At 37.8% G+C, this 17,466-nt stretch overlaps 1 protein-coding gene across 4 annotated transcripts in view; it reads right to left on the bottom strand.

Annotated features, from left to right (window-relative positions):
* MIGA1 (mitoguardin 1) overlaps window positions 1-17,466 on the bottom strand; it is a 76,060-nt gene that overhangs the window by 4,274 nt on the left and 54,320 nt on the right. For all 4 annotated transcript variants that reach the window (XM_054566878.1, XM_054566879.1, XM_054566876.1 and 1 more), the window contains exons 9-15: window positions 11,946-12,064; window positions 11,612-11,684; window positions 10,828-10,914; window positions 7,796-7,894; window positions 5,711-5,845; window positions 4,364-4,417; window positions 1,783-1,899 (exon numbers count right to left, since the gene is read on the bottom strand). In XM_054566878.1, coding sequence (XP_054422853.1) covers window positions 1,783-1,899; window positions 4,364-4,417; window positions 5,711-5,845; window positions 7,796-7,894; window positions 10,828-10,914; window positions 11,612-11,684; window positions 11,946-12,064 — 684 coding nt within the window. The remainder of the gene's footprint in view (window positions 1-1,782; window positions 1,900-4,363; window positions 4,418-5,710; window positions 5,846-7,795; window positions 7,895-10,827; window positions 10,915-11,611; window positions 11,685-11,945; window positions 12,065-17,466) is intronic.

The following is a 17,466-nucleotide window of genomic DNA, read 5'->3' as shown; positions in this document are numbered from 1 at the left end:
AGGAGGCCTGAGTTCCGTGCTAGTTTCTTTAAAATTTTTTTAAAAATTTATGTATTGGTTTTAGAGAGAAAAAAGAGAGGGAGGAAGATGGAGGGGGAGAGGGAGACGGATAGAGAGGGAGATCAATTTGTTGCTCCCCTTATTTATGCATTCATTTGTTGGTTCTTGATTCTCATTTCATCTCCCAACTGGGGACGGACCTGGAATTCTGGAGTATGGGGACGATGCTCTAACCAACTGAGCACCCAATCAGGGCTCCAGTGCTAGTTTCCTATCTCATTGGAAAAGGGACACTGAACAAGAGATTAAATCTTTTGGGGGCCTCATTTTCTTTTTCTGTAAAATAAGGGGCAATACTTCTTGCCTTTTTTTTACTACTCAGGGATGATGTTATGATCAAAAAAGAAATCTATAGAAAATGCCCGAAAACCCTAAAGCACTGTATAAAGATAAGGGACTAATGTTAGTCCTTTCCCAATAACTAAAGTTTTCAGTGTTATCTGTGAGTACTGGTACTACTTTAGGACAGAACAGTAAACTATTTCCAATAATTATAACTTACAAGTTTTAAGTGTAAGTTTTTCTGTATATAAAAGAACTTAAGATACATGCAGAATAATTTCAGGTCCCAAATCAGTGAGAGAATGAAGAATGTTTCATTTCACTACGTTAATACTTATGCCCAGACTCATTTTAAGAAAGTTGTAACAAGTCTCAGGTTGTTATGCCATCATGAAAATAAAAATAATTTTAAAGAGTAAAAAACAGGAATATTTCATTTCTGTCCTAGAAAAATCAAATGTTAAGACGTACTAAGAAGGCACGCCTCTTAAGAGTCACTGGATTTTATAACAATCAACCTGTCAATCTCCCTCATTTTATAGATGAAGAAAAGAAGGACAAAGCATCATTTGCCCAGAGTCAGATTGTTCACTCATGATAGACGTAATCCCCAGTCCAAATTTTTCCCATTAAACATATACTTTAAGTTACATTTGGAGGATTAAGTAAACTAGTCAAAAACTCTATACTGATGAGTTTTGAAAGACAGTACAATAAACACCTCCTAAATCATGTACATAAATGCTACATTAACAGCACATAAACAAAATCTTATTTTTTTAATAAGGTTTTATTAAAGGGTGTAGCGAAACCTCGAAACTTTCAAACATCAAAAAATTTCAAATTCGTACTTGCTTATATTTACATTTTTATTTACTCCTTGAAACTCTGCCTGAACTCAAGGCTATTAAAAGAGTGAGGCTTTTCTTGGTACTGTGCCAAGCAGAAAATTCTGCAATGACCTATATAATGTGTGTTTTGGCAAATTTAAACGGCTAACATTGGGGTACAACTGTAGACTCTCATGTTATTTCTCATGACTGGGATTTTATCATTCATATTGCCTTGGACCATGCACAGTGCCTTCTTTCTAAATTGCCATATGAGGAATAAAGACAAATATTTATTTCATAAATTGCAAAAGCATCCAGGCATGAAGAACAAACTGTCTACAGCAATTTGACTACATCGTAACTCCATCCAAGAACATGCATCTGCCACAGAGGGAACTGAGAAGTTATGGACTTGCATCTATTCCAGGGTAAAGCACCATGTCTATATAATACTGATCCATGGGCATTTAAACACTGAATTTAGGTGACTTTTATAACTTTACCTTTAAATACCATTCTTTCTTCTACAAACGCACAAACAAAACAGAGTAATACCTTACTGGCTTTTTGACTTAGAAAAAAGAGGTGATTCAATTACTGGACATACCTTAAAGAAGCAGCATATATCATAGAGAGAATTTCTAGGACCCAAAAAGCCCCAGGCTAGGACAGGGCTGATATGTTCACAAATGGCATAAAAATGGGCGAAAAATCCATCTGGGATCTGTTGGGAGGTAAAGGAGAATTGAGTTATTTTTACCTTTTTGAATTTTCTTTCTCTTTAGGAACTTAAACTGCTATCCATCATATGACCTGCTCTTTCTGAGGGAAGACCAGGGTCAGTGATGAGCCAGGCTAAGAAGAAAGTTAATAAACTTACAAGTAGCTTTAGTCACAGAATGTTTTCTGTAGATTTCATAACCCAGCCAATAGTGTCAAATATGCTGAGAAACATTATTTCGTAAACGCATCTTCACTTCATAAATATACTTCATAAAAAAGCAATCATATCAATGTTGTCACCAAGAAAAAACAAGAATGGAACAGTGTTCCTTAGCAGCATAATTTTTAGGATTAATGAGACCACCACGGTTTCAGCTATTAAAAAAGTCTGATAAGTCACTTAATTAGATTATCTGAAAAAGACTAAAACAAATTTTAAATTATTAAGCACACAACTGTGTTCACTAGAATCCTAACTTTTAGTTAAGAAATGAGATACTATTTAAGCATTTAATTCTGTAATTCCCTCTTCTTGTGAAATAGTAACACACGCAGTTGTGATTTAGGAAACTCTCTAGGTTTATCAATAACTTTCTGAATGTCCCTGGTTAAATATGATCCCGTGGGATTTGTCATATAGCATTGACTGGGGATAACTAGGCCTTAAGATTTTTTTCTCTTGGAGGGGTTATTTTCTATTTTATAGGCACTAAGATATCTCCTAAGTCTCAACTTAATAAACATATTATAGCAGCAATAGCCATTTAATGAGTACTCATTATATTCCAGATACTGTGCTAGAGTTTATTTAATAAAATGTTCCTGAAAATGTAGGTCATGTCAACATTTTAATATGTAAAAAGTGATACTTCAGAGGGATTAAATAACCTGTCCTAAATCGCCCATAGCTAGCCAGCGAAGGCCAAAAAGTTATCAGTGAAGCACTGAACTTATTACTCTAGTGTAAGAAATGTTCTGCATAAATTAAAATTCTAAACCTTATACAGACTCTAACTATATTAGGAGTTCAGACAGGTAAGAAGTTAGCATGGGCTGAAGAAGAAGAGACATGCTTCACCAAGGAATAGTTATTGAGCTGAACCAAATAGCAGGTAAGATTTATTTTAGTACAGAGGATAGAGTATGGCATTCCGGGTATAGGAAATAGTTCCCCAAGAGGTGAGATACATAGGTTTCTATGGCTACAGAAAGGCTAGTCTAAGGCAAAAAATTTATGCTGAGAAAAAATAAGGTTAGATATAACAATAATATTATAATTATGGAAACTACCACTTATTAAACTTTAAATACTTACTCTTAATTTTGTTTAAATTAAGCGTGTTGATACTATTTCACTCCATCCTTACAGCAGCCCTATGAGGTAGACATTAACTGCATTTTGCATATGGGAAACGTGAACATCAGCCATAATAGTAACTGCCTATCATGCTGCCTGTGTCAGACTCACACCCAGTCTACAAGGCTGTTCCTCGCCCTAAACCAGCGGTTCTCACACATGACAGTTTATAATTATCATTTTAGGGAACTTATTTAAAACACTGGGCCTCTGGAATCATTTTAAGTAAGAACCACTCAAATACATGAACCCTGAAATTACTTTAATTAGCACCTTCTGAAGATGCTGTGAGACTGCTTTGGAAATACTGCACTTGGCAGTGTTACAAAGATCAAACTGAGAAGTGTGGTTATGATAAAATACTACAAGTTGGTGGGCGAATATAGTACCAACAATAATATAATAACCAACACTTGCAAAATGCACTATACCAAACACTGTTCTAAGCACTATACATTTAATCCTCAGAAATCCCATGGGATAAATACTATCCCCTTTTTCAGCGATGAGGAAACTGGCGTAGAGAGGTGAAGCAACTTACTAGAGGTCATGGCTAGGGAGTGGTATTTGAAACCAGGCAGTTTCAATCCAGAATCCATGCCACTGGCTACGGGAGTGAAAGGTGAGAGCAGGAAATAGGGGTGAGATGGGCTGACGGGTGTACAACATGGAGGCAGGATATAAATTTTGAGACTTCTTTTCGCAGAGCCTCTCATTTGAATAAAACAGCTATTAGAATCACATCATTATTTTTCAATCGGAATGCATGAAGGGCAAACCACTATATTAAACAATTGTCTAAAATCTTAAAACAGCATTAAGTGAAAAAGCAAAACTCAAAACCCTATTAGGGATGCTTCCATCCTGGAGCCCCCTCCCACTTAGTAGAAACCCCACACATGCCTCAAGACCTGCTATGCCGAACTCTAAGGGATGTTAAGGAAAAGGGAAAAAAGAATTCAGAAAGAAGCCAACCATGTACCAATAAGACACTCCTCTTGCTTGAGGGACAGTCCTTATGACCTGCCCTTCCCACCTGAGAACTGACTCAGATGCTTCTTAGACAGGGGCCTCAAATTACTTAATGAGGACGTCCAAGGTATTTTACCTTCATCTGCTGCCTCTTCTGTTTCAGCACCGACCAACAACTTGAAGCCACAGCCTAAAAATACGCACAGGAGAAAGACAAGATTTAAATTTATAACTATGTAAACTTTCTATTAGAAAAGAGTGATTTTTATTAGATATTTAAAGTTGATGGGTCTAAATGTTCAAAACAGTAACTACTAGTAAGAAGCAGTCCAGGTGTCTTCTATTGTTTGTAAATATTAATGAAAAGGTATTTTGTTTTTATAAATTTTAAAATTAAGTATAAAAGTCTCTAAAGAAAAAGCTGAACTCTGGTACCAAAAAACTTGGCAGTTAGAATTCAGCTGTCATGGTTCTTAAATTGTGTTCCTACGGGAAAAAAGTAAAAATCTGTATACATAGATGTACATACACAATAAAGGTTTTATGTATAACAATGAAGACTAAGCGCTCCCCTACTCTCCAAGAATAGTACTGCTGGGTAATTGTGGGTAAAGCTAAGTTTTATCCAAATACAGAAGTAAAAAAATAAAACCATAATGATAGGGACAATACACCCAAGTGGATACTGAAGAAATCTGACCCTACTCTAGCATGACCCAACTTGAATCAAGGTCCATTTACCAAATTAGTGATGGAAATGACAAGAACATGTACCTTTTAGGGCTAAAACACACTTTGAAGGAGAAGTGGATTTATTAAAACTTAAAATTTAGTATCAGGAATTTGCAAAATAATTGCAAAACAACCCATTGGAACATTTTTAAAAAAGCATTCAAACTTCATCATGGATATCTATTCCCACCTACTTCCACATATACACTTAAAGCCCAACAAAAAAACAATGTCAAATAGAGGTCTGAATACAAAACCCAACAGAAACGGAAAACATTGAAAGTACAGAACACGGTGTAAACCTGTTTTTGGATGGGGAAGGGCACATGCTTATTTTTTTTCTCCTCTAATTTTTGATAGTATTTAGGAACATAAATCCCCATTATTTTTCTCTAAAAATATAGATTGTCTTTTGACTGCAACTGCTACATTTCAGTTTAGACATAGAGCCATTTCAGTTATGGACAATTTTCTGTTAGGCCTGAACTCATGTGACACCTGAGGTGTTTTGTTTTTGTTGTTGTTTTTGTTTTTAGAGCTAAAGAAATATTGAATATTTCAGGTCAAGGCAAGGACTGACAGAAGAACCAAAAAGGAAATTTCTTCTGAAGACGTTATCCATTATACACAGCTGATCCTCAGTGTTCACGCTAGTTACACTATAGGCAATATACATGTAAATCTTACTAATCTTCCCATTTCTGATTTTTCATTAAATTTACATGGTTGAGAAAGATAAACTGCCACTTACAGTTTCTTTGAAGGAGGAGTTTAGCCAGCGATTATTTACTACGTTCTGTATGGATGTGGGCGGGTTTTCTAAGTCTTCAAAGGAATCCATTAATATAAAATCCAGAACAACATCATAAAAATTTAGAATATTCACCTGCATTAAATGATGAGTTAAAACAGAAATTGTTATTACATAGAGCTAAAATAAAGTTTGAGCCAGGGCTTCATACTTTATAACAGCTGGCTGTTTTTTAGTTTAATCAGATTATATCTCTAACAAAAAGAAGAGGAAGAGGAGAGACAAACATGAAAACAACTCAACCCCAGCAGTTACAATTCACATGACACCTGGTTCTTCCTTGATCCCAACAGGTGGCATTAGGTTCTCCCTTCACTCTACTCCAGGAGTCCTTTATTCGTGCTTTTGCTAAGGTATCCCAAAAATCATTCTGCTTTATCACTGAGTTGTTGGTACATCTCTCTGTCTTCCCCACCACATCATAAACCTCTTGCTCTTTTGTTCATTCATGCTTTATTGGACTACTTGCTGTACCAGGTGCTCAGACTTCTACAGTAAGCAAACTAAATGCTTCGAGTTTAGTGGGGAAAACAAACAGCAACAAATAATCCCACAAACACACAATTACAAACTGTGATAAACACAGTAAAGGAAAACGTACATGGTACACTGAGAGCTTGCGACGGAGCTTCTAAACTAGACTGGATGTCCCAGAAGGCTTTCTTCAGGGAGTAAGGCATGCAGGTAGGTACAGGAAATACCTTGACAAGGACTTGAAGGTAAGAAGGAACACAGTGGCGATGAGTCAAGGAAATCACAGCAAGTGTGCTGTAGCGCACTCTCGCCGAGAGCACAGAGGGGAGACAAGGGGGAAGGCACAGCTCCTGCAGAGTTTATGACCTGTGGTCATGACTCTGGATTTTATCTTCACAGGAATTAGGGGTGTCGTGGTGAAGAGGAGATGGATGATCAGATCTGTACTTTTAAAGATGGGTTGGGTGGCAGTGTGGAGAGTGGAATGGAGAGGAGAAAGAGTGAATGCGGGCATGGGAGGAGTAGGCCGGGAATCAGGGAATGCAAAGACTCTGAGGTAGTCCAGGGAAAGATAACAGCCATCAGGCAATAGGAGGGATGGCAGAAAGGGAGAAAAGTTAAAGAAATTGAAAGATATTTAGAAGTTGAAGTTGACAAAACTTAAGAAAAGAATACAATAAAGTAGGTGAGGACCAGGGAGGTATAAAGGAAAAGCCCCAGGTTTCTGGCCTGCACAACTGAATGGGGACCGATTCCTTAGCCAAGTGAGAGAACACTGGAAAAGGCAAGACTATATGCCTCTATGTCTCTGTACCTACTGCTTTCCCTGCCTAGAAAGCCTTGTAGCCCCTTGCCAACTCATTCCTTAAGATTCCATGACAACAAAATGTTCCAGGCTCACCATGTACTTTCCCTATCCCAGTGCTGAAACCAGCCATTTTCCCAAGGAGTCCTAGTTCCTTTTAGTGCAGACTGGTACTTAGAAGCCAAGATGCATGTGCCCTCGAGGAGTAATTTCTTTGGAGGTGCTGCTGCTGCGCCAGACCCTCTCTGTGAACAGAGCTGGGAAGTACATGTATGTTTGTGTGTATGCAAGCCTTTATATTTATTTCTATATCTATTATAAACTCTGAATTTATACCGAGAGCTCCAAATCCAATCCTAGCTTTTCATACCTCCGTTCTCCAACGGTAAGAAGCCTGGATCCAATTGTTCTCAATGTATTTGTTTGTTTAATCCTGTACATGTAGTCAATGCCCTGGCCCCAGTGAACTGCCCATCTGAAACCATACACGCACAGGCCACCATTTCTGCCCTGCTAGGGCCTGCTCTTGACTTTCAGAAGTGATGGGGGGAAGAAAAAGACTTTTTAAAAAGCAATTATTTTCAACTGTTGCTCCAATGTATAAAAGCCTATGGTTGCTATTATGACTCTGTCATAACCATGACCACACACTGAGATTTTCTGTAAGGAAACAGTGGCCTCAAATTACGTAAATATTATGTGTAAATAACTAAGGGGAATAAATATTATAAAAAATTTGAACTTACTCCTCTAGCAGCAAGTTCCATTTCAGTACTATCCCAGTGGTCAGTCTGCTCTAAAAAATAGATCATTTCATCAAAAACATCTTCAAACTTCTTTGGATTCTGCAGAAGAAAACACACTTTAATACTAAACTTAACTTTTTTAAAAAATTAAATATTTTATTGTTGTTCTATTACAGCTGTCCCACTTTTCCCCTGTTGCTTTCCCCTGCCCGACCCAGCCCACCTCTGCTCCCACAGTCAATCCCCACCCTATTGTTCACGTCCATGGGTCATTCATAGCTGTTTCTTGTTTAGTCCCTTCCCCTTCTTTCCACCTTCCCCCCTGCCCCCACTGTCAGTCTTTTCCTTGTTTCCATGCCTCTGGTTTTATTTTGCTAGTTAGTTTATTTTGTTCATTAGGTTCCTCTTATAAGTGAGATTTTATAGCATTTGTCTTTCACTGACTAGCTTATTTCACTTAGCATAATATTTTCTAGTTCCCTCATGCTGTCATGGAAGGTAGGATTTCTTTGTTTTCTGCTGCATAGTATTCCATTGTGTAAATGTACCACAGTTATTTGATCCACTCATTCATTGATGGGCACTCAGGCTGTTCCTAGCATTTGGCTATTGTAAATAGCGCTGCTATGAACATTGGGGTGCTTAAATGCTTTTGAATTGGTATTTCAGGATTCTTAGGGTATATTCCCAACATTGGAATTGCTGGGTCAAAAGATAGTTCCATTTTTAATTTTTTAAGGAAATTCCATGTTTTCCATAGTGGCTGCACCAGTCTGCGTTCCCACCAACCATGCACTAGGGTTCCCTTTTTTCCACTTCCTCACCAGCTCTTGTTGTTTGTTGATTTATTCCTGATGGCTATTCTGACAGGTGTGAGGTGATGTCTCTTTGTGGTTTTGATTTTCATATCTCTGATGGCTAGTGATGTTGTGCATCCTTTTATATGTCTATGGATGATCTGTATGTCCTCCTTGGAGATGTGGCTATTGAGGTCCTTTGCCAATTTTTTAATTGAATTGTTTGACTTCTTGGTGTTGAGTCATATGAATTCTTTATGTGTTTTGGAGATCAAACCCTTGTCCAAGGTGTCATTGGCAAATACAGTCTCCCATATATGGTCAGTACCCTTTTCATTTTGACGATGGTTTCCTTAACCGTGCAGAAGCTTTTTAATTTGATGTAGTTCCATATTTTTATTTTTTCCTTTATTTCCCATGCCCTAGGAGAGATATTGGTAAAAATATTGCTATGTAATATATCTGAAATTTTCCTGGCTATGTTTTCCTCTAGGACTTTTATGTTCTCACCACTTACAATTAAGTCTCTTCTTCATTTGAGTTTATTCTCATGTATGGTGTAAGTTGGTGGCCTGTTTTCATTATTTTTCCATGTACCAGAACAGTTTCCCCAACAACATTTATTGAAGAGGCTATTTTTACTCCATTTAATACTTCTGCCCCCTTTGTCAAATAGTAATTGACCATAAAGACATGGGTTTATTTTTGGGCTCTCTGTTCTGTTCCACTGATCTATGTGTCTGTTCTTATGCCAGTGCCAGACTGTTTTGATTACAGTGGCCTTGTACTACAGTTTGACATGGGGTATTATGATCCCTCCTACTTTGTTCTTCTTTCTCAAGATTGCTGAGGCTATTCAGGGTCTTTTTTGAGTCCATATAAACTTTTGAAATATTTCTTCTAGATCTGTGAAATAAAATTGGTATTTTAATAGGGATTGCGTTGAATCTACAGCTTGCTTTGGTAATATGGATATTTTAATGATGTTAATACTTCCTGTCCACGAACACAGTATGTGCTTCCATTTATTTGTATTTTAATTACTTTCTTCAGTGCTCTGTAGTTTTTTGAGTACAAATCTTTTACCTCCTTTGTAGAGTTTATTCTTAGGTAGTCTATTTTACTTGTTGTTATAGTTAGACTCAACTTTATAACAAGGCTTAAACCTACAAAGAAAATAAGTTACTCTTCAAGCAAATTTGTTAGTTCTTCATTCTGTTTAGTTACTGAAATTAAAATACATTTTCAAGGTATGCCATATTCATTCAGTTTAATAGTTTGTTGTTCCAACATGTTGAAGAAGCCAAGACTAAGAACATTTGTAAAATGTCATAAGCAAGGAGTCTACTACCGAAATATGCTTATTTAGGCCAGTCCTTAGATAAAAACTTGGTTGCAGAAGATACCCTCTGATGCTTTTGATACAGTTCTATTCCTTTAGGAGGAACTCTAGTTCAAACCACCGGGTTTATCTGCCATGGGAAGGCCACAAAAGCAACATAAAATTAACATTGGGAATGGCAAGTTGTTAATATCACCTTTCACTTATTTTGTACTTTGTAATAAAAATTTGCTTTCCTGCTTATCATTTATTTAATCATCATTAGAACCCTCTGAAACAGGGTACTATAAATATAATTCTATTATATTTATTCAATGGGATTGAGGTTAAAATAGTTTAGGTCTGAAAACCAGGTGTTTGAATGGTTCAAGGAAAGCCTATTTTATTTTGGTTTCCCTCATTATCCAGACACACCTGCATACAAACAAGTGGTTCCTCATAGTCTTAAGGAAGTTCTTTTCATTGCCTCTGCCTTATTCAGTCCCATGAAGATGAATAAACATAAGAGGCAGCTCAATTTGTATTTCCAAATTTCTGAGATCTATACTATTTCCTGGAACCTCCTCACTGAACAGAATTAAGGAAGGCAAGAGGAGGGGTATTAGAAATAATAACAGTTGTGATTGTTAGAAGATGTAATGATGATCCTCACCATGACATTCACAGACTTTATGGCAAATTGAGAATAACATGAAAAACAACAGGATCAAAACAGAGTGAGCTTTATACATAGAAATAATTCAGCCCAAGCAGATATCAATACTCTTTAGAGTATCGATTTTCAATATGTGAACTTTTGCGACTATCTACAAAAACTGTTTCTTCTATTAAAAATTTAATATATTTTAATCTTCAATAAAAACAATAAAAAACTTGCCAACAAAACAAGTTACCTTTCGTGCTTTCACAATTAAGGCTGATAAAATTTTCCTTCCACTCTCAGCAAGGAATATCCTGTTGGCTCTTTCTGAAAGAATGACCTAAAAAAAAAAAATCCATAACCAAGCAAAGAAAAAAGAGACCTGTAATTAATTTGAATGCACATTTAACTTTATAGCACATCTATGCACAAATAACCCCAATGCAGTCAATGCATTGTATGTGGCACTATTTCAGCAGGCAGACCACAGAGAAAGTTCTAATTTACTAAAATGAAATGTGCTCTTGAAACCTATAATCAAAAAAGATTAAAGGGAGATATATCTGAATTTAAATTCTGTTCAATTTAATATTAGAAAGACCAAATTAAATGGCACACTGCCCCTAAACATTAGAAAATAAAGATAATTTTGTTGTCTAATGACCTTACTTCATTTTAGGAAATCAATATTTTACAATTGATTCAAATAATAAAAAAAATCTAGAACACATACTAATTGATAGTTAAAATGGAAGATATTTTACACTGCTATTTGTACACATCTCCAGCATCAAAATATCCTGTTTTGACAAAGTCTGGTGGACATGGAAGCCATGGGAGAGGACAATGACAAATGATGCCAAATGAAGGGAAACAGCAGGCGGGAAAAAATAAACTTGGTAGACTTTATATTTGCCATTAAAAATAAGAATAACAAAGAGCAAAGAGCTGTCCTGTTTATATGCAGCTGGACTCTACAGCATGAGGGTGGGGATGAGTGGCTGGGTAAAGTCACTTAATGTTAGAAAAAAAAGTACCTGAAAAGCCTGTCGAATACAGTGGAGCTTGGCAAGAAAATCACTGTCTCCTAGGCACTCCAGCATTTCAGTTCTATGTAATAACAGGGGAGAAAACTGTTACACTGCATTCAAGAGCAAGCCTACTACAAATTTGGACTCAAACAAGGCTTAACCTCAGGACATTAATATAAAACACATGTCTTTTCAACACTGACAAAATATATTAAAAAAATTTTTTTAGCCTAAAAATATACTTTCCCCTATTCTCATGAACATTTTTAATAAGTATCATACAAACATAGCAACAGCACCTGAATATTTTTCATAAACATAAGCAAAACTGAAATGGTACCTAAGCACTCTTGAGTAAATTTTTCCTTCCTCAACTAAGTGCATGGCTTCTTCGTAAAAAGGGCAGTGGCAAAGAGACTCCAGGCTGTAAGTATGCCGTACTTCTCTGTGTTCTGCAAGCTAAACATTACAGCAGGTTACATAGAACAGACTGCAATGATATATGAAAGAAAACTACAGAAGACAGAAAATAGGATCCCACTAACATCAGAATACACTCCATTTATTAAACCATAAAAATCACACAGTAAGATTTTATAGCTAGTAAAAACTGAATTCATTTATTTCAAAATTTAGGTGAAAAAAGAATAAAAGCTTATAACAAGCTTAATTCACTTTAAATCCAACTACTTAAATCCACAGAGTACACAGAAAAGCAGTTTAATCTTATAGTTCACCAACAAAAATAATTGAAGATGAAGCATTGGAAAACAACGAGAAGATTTTTATCATCCATCCAAAGAATGCTTAAAAGTATTTTAACTCACAATCATAAATGAAATAAAACTTTCTACAAAAACACTGAGATAATCTCAATTTCGCTAATTCTAATGAATTTTGATTATGTGTAGCTTTGACTCACATTTGTACAAATAGTCATGTACCTCTGGCTAGTATAACAACTCTACAAATGCAGTTCCAGTCTTTAGACAGTTTATTAAAAAACAACTGCAAACACTAAACTCTTCGGAATAATTTATTTTTCAATACCACACGATCCATTTAAAAGGCACACCATAGGGTTTTTATTTTTTTAATAACAATTTCATTGAGATATAATTAACATACCATAAAATTCACCATTTTATATGTACAATCTAGTGGTTTTTAGTACAGTAGTTTCCCCTTATCCACGGCTTTGTTTTCTGCAGTTTGTTATTTGCATCAACCATGGTTCAAAAATATTAAATGGCACATTCCACATATAAGCAATCCATAAGTTTTAATTTTTAATCTTCACCCGAGGACATGCTTCTACTGATTTTAGAGAGAGGGAGGTAGAGGGAGAAGGTGAGGAAAAAGGAGAGGGAGGAGAAGAAGAAGAAAGAGAGGGAGAGAGAAATAGAAATAGAAAGAAACATTGATGTGAGAGAGAAACATTGAGTGGTTGCCTTCCCTATGTGCCCCAACCGGGGAACAAACCTTCAACCTAGGCATGCGCTCTGACAGAGAATTGAACCAGCAACCTTTGGGCTCATTGAATGACATTCCAACCAACTAAGGCACAGGCTAAGGCCATAAATTTTAAACTGCTTCCTGTTTTGAGCATCATAAGGAAATCTCACACTCCTTCCACTCTGGACATGAATCATCCCTTATTTTTGTCAAATTCCAACTAATCATTTTTTCCTTTTGTCTGCCTTAACTCCTTAACTTTTACTTCCTGCTTGTGCAGAACATAAAGACACCAAGGTCAGAAGGCCTCCAGTCAAGATGGTGGATAGGTAAATGTGGTACTCACATCCTCCCACAACCACATGGAAATTACAACTAAACTGCAGAACAACCATCATATAGAACCATCTGAAATCTGGCTGAATGGAAGGAAGTCCTACAACTAGCGAATTAAAGAAGCCACAGTGAGACTGGTAGGAGGAACAGAGACATGGAATGGGCTGGTCACACATCCATGTGTGGCAATAAAAATTGGGAGGGATAACTCAGCTGCAGAGGTCCCCCCTGAGGAGGGAGGGGTCCCAACCACATAGCACACCCTCCAGCCCAGGGCTTGAGTGCCAGGAAGAGAGTCCCCATAACTTCTGGCTGTAAAAACCAGTGGGGTTTGAGGCAGAGGGAGATGGAGGATTTCTAAAGGCCCAAACAGTTTCTTTTAACAGGCCCACACTCATTACTCAGACTCACTCCTTCTCAGGTCCAGCACTGAGGCAGCAGCCTGAACGGCACCAGAGACATACAGGGAGCAAGTGAGTTGTCCGGCATCACGACAAGAGATGGAGGAGTGCAACTTTCTCCCAGGCAGAGGTGCTGGTAGAAGCCATTGTCACTGTAATGAGCCCTCCTCCCACAGAGCCAGCAGGCTGGCTCCATTTCAGAGACTCCATTTACCTGGTTCACACTCTTTGCCCTGGTCTGGTGATTCCCTGAGACCCTGCCCCACCCAACTTTTGGGCCCATTCAAGTTGTTTCTCATGGCTTTTTCCAAACAAATGGCCTGTCTTCGCTCATGCTTCATGTTTTCCCTAAAATCTCTCAAATGGTACCTCTTGTGGCCCTGGGCCTGGCTGTAGCAGCAGCCAGCCTCGGTTCACAGCTTGGCCTCACCTGGGCACCTCCAAGCCCGGCACAAGTAGCAGACACCTGCATTGCTTTGTAGTCCATGCCAGGTGGCCCCAGGCAGAACACAGGATATGGCTGAACTTGGCCTGCACCTCCCAGGAGGCCCCAAACCCAGCACACCCAGTGGACAGCTTCAGACCACATTGAAGCATCACCACCCAACCACTTCCACAAGGAACACACTCCAGAGACAGACTCAGAGGGCATCAGAGCCCTCCTGAAGAAGGTTGTGCTCTATGCGGCAGGCCACTGCACAGCTGATCCTCCACCGTGGTCAGAGGTCAGTCAGTGGTCAGTGGTCACAGCCAGTCCTTACAGCTGACTGATCTGGGGTTAAATCCCTTCCACTGATGTGCCGACAGCAATCAAGGCTCAACTACAACAAGAGGGTTACACAGTCCACACAGAGGGCACATTTCAAGTGCCCAGCTTGGGTGATCAGGAAGCTGTGCCACTGGAGCCTATAGGACACCTACTACAATAGGCCACTCTACCAAGACTGGGAGACATAGCAACACTACTTAATACAAGAAACAAACACAGGGAGGCTGCCAAAATGAGAATGCAAAGAAACATGTCTCAAATTAAAGAACAGAACTCCAGAAAAATAAAACAAAACAAAATGGAAACAAGCAAGATTCAGAGTTCAAAACACTGGTTTTATGGTGGTCAGTGAAATTAGTGAGAGCTTAAATAGCAGAAAAAAAGGACTAGTCAAAAATGAAGGCTACATTAACTGAAATGTAAAATAATTTACAGCGAATAAACAGTTGTGTAGATAAAGCTGAGAATGATCAGCAATTTGGAATATAAGGAAGCAAAAAACACCCAATTGGAACAGCAAAAAGAAAAAAGAATCCAAGAAAATGAGGATACTGTAAGGGGCCCCTGGGACAACTTCAAGTGTACTAACATTTGCACCATGAGGGTGCTGAAAGGAGAAGAGAGAGAACAAGGAATCGAAAACCTATTTGAAAAAATAATGATGAAAAACTTCCCTAACCTGGTGAAGGAAATAGACATACAAGTCCATGAAACACAGACAATCCCAAACAAGATGAACCCAAAGAGGCCCACACCAAGACACAAGATAATTAAAATGCAAAAGGATAAAGACAAAGAGAGAATCTTTTTCACCTAAAAGGGAGCTCCCCTTTTAAGACTGTCTTCTTATGCTGATTTCTCAACAGAAACTTTGCAGACATAAGGGAGTGGCAAGAAATATTCAAAGTGATGCAATACAAGGACCTTCAACCAAGATTACTCTAACCAGCAAAGCTATCATTTAGAATTGAAAGACACAAGGAACATGTATAAAGGACCCATGGACAAAGCCAAAGAGGGGTAGGATTGAGGGTGGGAGGTAGGGGTGGGTGAGGGACAGAAATTGGTGGCAGGAAAATGGAGAAAACTGTACTTGAACAACAATAAAAATAAATAAATACAGTAATATAAATAAAAATTTAAAAAATAGAATTGAAAGACAGATAAAGAGCTTTCCAGGCAAGAAATAGCGCAAGGAGTTCATCACCACCGAACCAGTATTGTATGAAATGTTAAAGGGTCTTCTTTAAGAAGAAGAAAAGAAAGATCAAAAATATGAACAATAAAATGCTAATAAATGCATATCTGTCAACAATTGAATTTAAAAACAAAATAAATGAACAAGCAGACCAGAAACAGACCCACAGATACAGAGAACATTTTGACGGTTGCCAGATGGAGGTGGGGGTTGGGGAGATGGGTGAAAACAGTGAAGAGTTTTAGAGTACAAATTGGTAGGTACAGAACAGCCATGGGGATACAAAGTACAACATAGGGAATATCGTTAATAATAATGTAATAACTATGTATGGTGTCAGGTGGGTACAAGACTTATTGAGGTGATCACTTCGTAAGTTATTTAAATGTCTAATCACTATGTTGTACAACTAAAACTAATATAATATTGTACATCAACTGTAACTGAAAACAAAAACAAACCACCAAGGTCAGCCAGAGTTGAAAGGTTAGGGACTTCTAAATTTTTCCTGGACACATGCATAGCTCACCACTCAACCACTTCTACAAGGAACACACTCAAGAAACAGACTCAGAGGGCATCAGAGACCTCCTGAAGTAGGTCCTGCTCTATGCAGTGGGCTGCTGCATAGCTGATCCTCCACCGTGGTCATATGCTGGTGCTTTTCAAAGACCCTTATAAACATCTCATTGCCCTATTTTTCCTATTAAGTTTCTTGGTCAACCTCTTGTTAGCCCCAGCTGGTATCACCATCTCAGGCAGCTGCAAAATTAAACAATTATCACTGATTGTTTTCAACAAAGGCCCTAGGGATAGGACTCTTTGTACAGAGTAAGCTCTAAGTTAGGTCAAATAAAGACAAGCCATGAAAATGGAGTTTTGCAGGTTAAATAGTGGCAATTCTCTAGGGATGGGGCTTTTGAGAAGCTCCAAGGCCACTAAGTTTATTCCGGTGGCTGCCAGGCCTCTGGTTTTCACTGTTACCATAGTTGTTAGACATTGGTTTTAAGACTACTGTGGAGAAGGGGATGGAAATAGAGCAAGTTAAATATTCACAAAGTTCACTATTCCTAAGGAGATTCAGCCATTTTTCTTGAACAAATGCTCTTTGAATTCTTACAAATCTTTAATTAATTATTAGAGTTCTATTTTTTTTATTTGAGAAAGAGACAGATGGACAGAAATTGATTTGTTGTTCCACTTATTTATGCATTCATTGGTTGATTCCTGTATGGGCCCTACCAGGGATCAAGCCTGCAACCTTGGTGTACTGGGACAATGCTGTAACCAACTGAGCAACCCAGCCAGAGCTAAAAATTTTTACTTTGACAAATTTTGCACTTTTGTGGAGATTTTTAGGTGTTTTTACTCTACTACTCTGGAAGTGCTTTTTCATGCTATAGGTCTGGCACTTCATATGCACCCATTGCTGTGCTAGATGTTTTAACCTGATTACCTCATTTACTCTATCCAACAATTCATAAAGTAGCTATTACTATTATCTGCATTTTACAGGTAAAGAAACACAGATTTAGATTAGCTAGCACTTGCTCCAAGTCCCACAACTAAATAGTAGAAGTTAACCCCAGAGAGTTATTCCAGAGCTTATACTCTTAAATATGAAACAATACTCTATCAGCCTTACCCAGAAAGCCAAGGGGAAAGAAGTTTAAGCATCAGCATATATTTAAGATAGTATAAA

The sequence above is a fragment of the Pteronotus mesoamericanus genome, unplaced genomic scaffold, assembly GCF_021234165.1.
Source record: "Pteronotus mesoamericanus isolate MK-2021 breed Mesoamerican mustached bat unplaced genomic scaffold, CSHL_Meso_final contig_181, whole genome shotgun sequence".
NCBI classification, from domain to species: Eukaryota; Metazoa; Chordata; class Mammalia; order Chiroptera; family Mormoopidae; genus Pteronotus; species Pteronotus mesoamericanus.
This window is presented reverse-complemented; position numbering and strand designations above follow the sequence as displayed.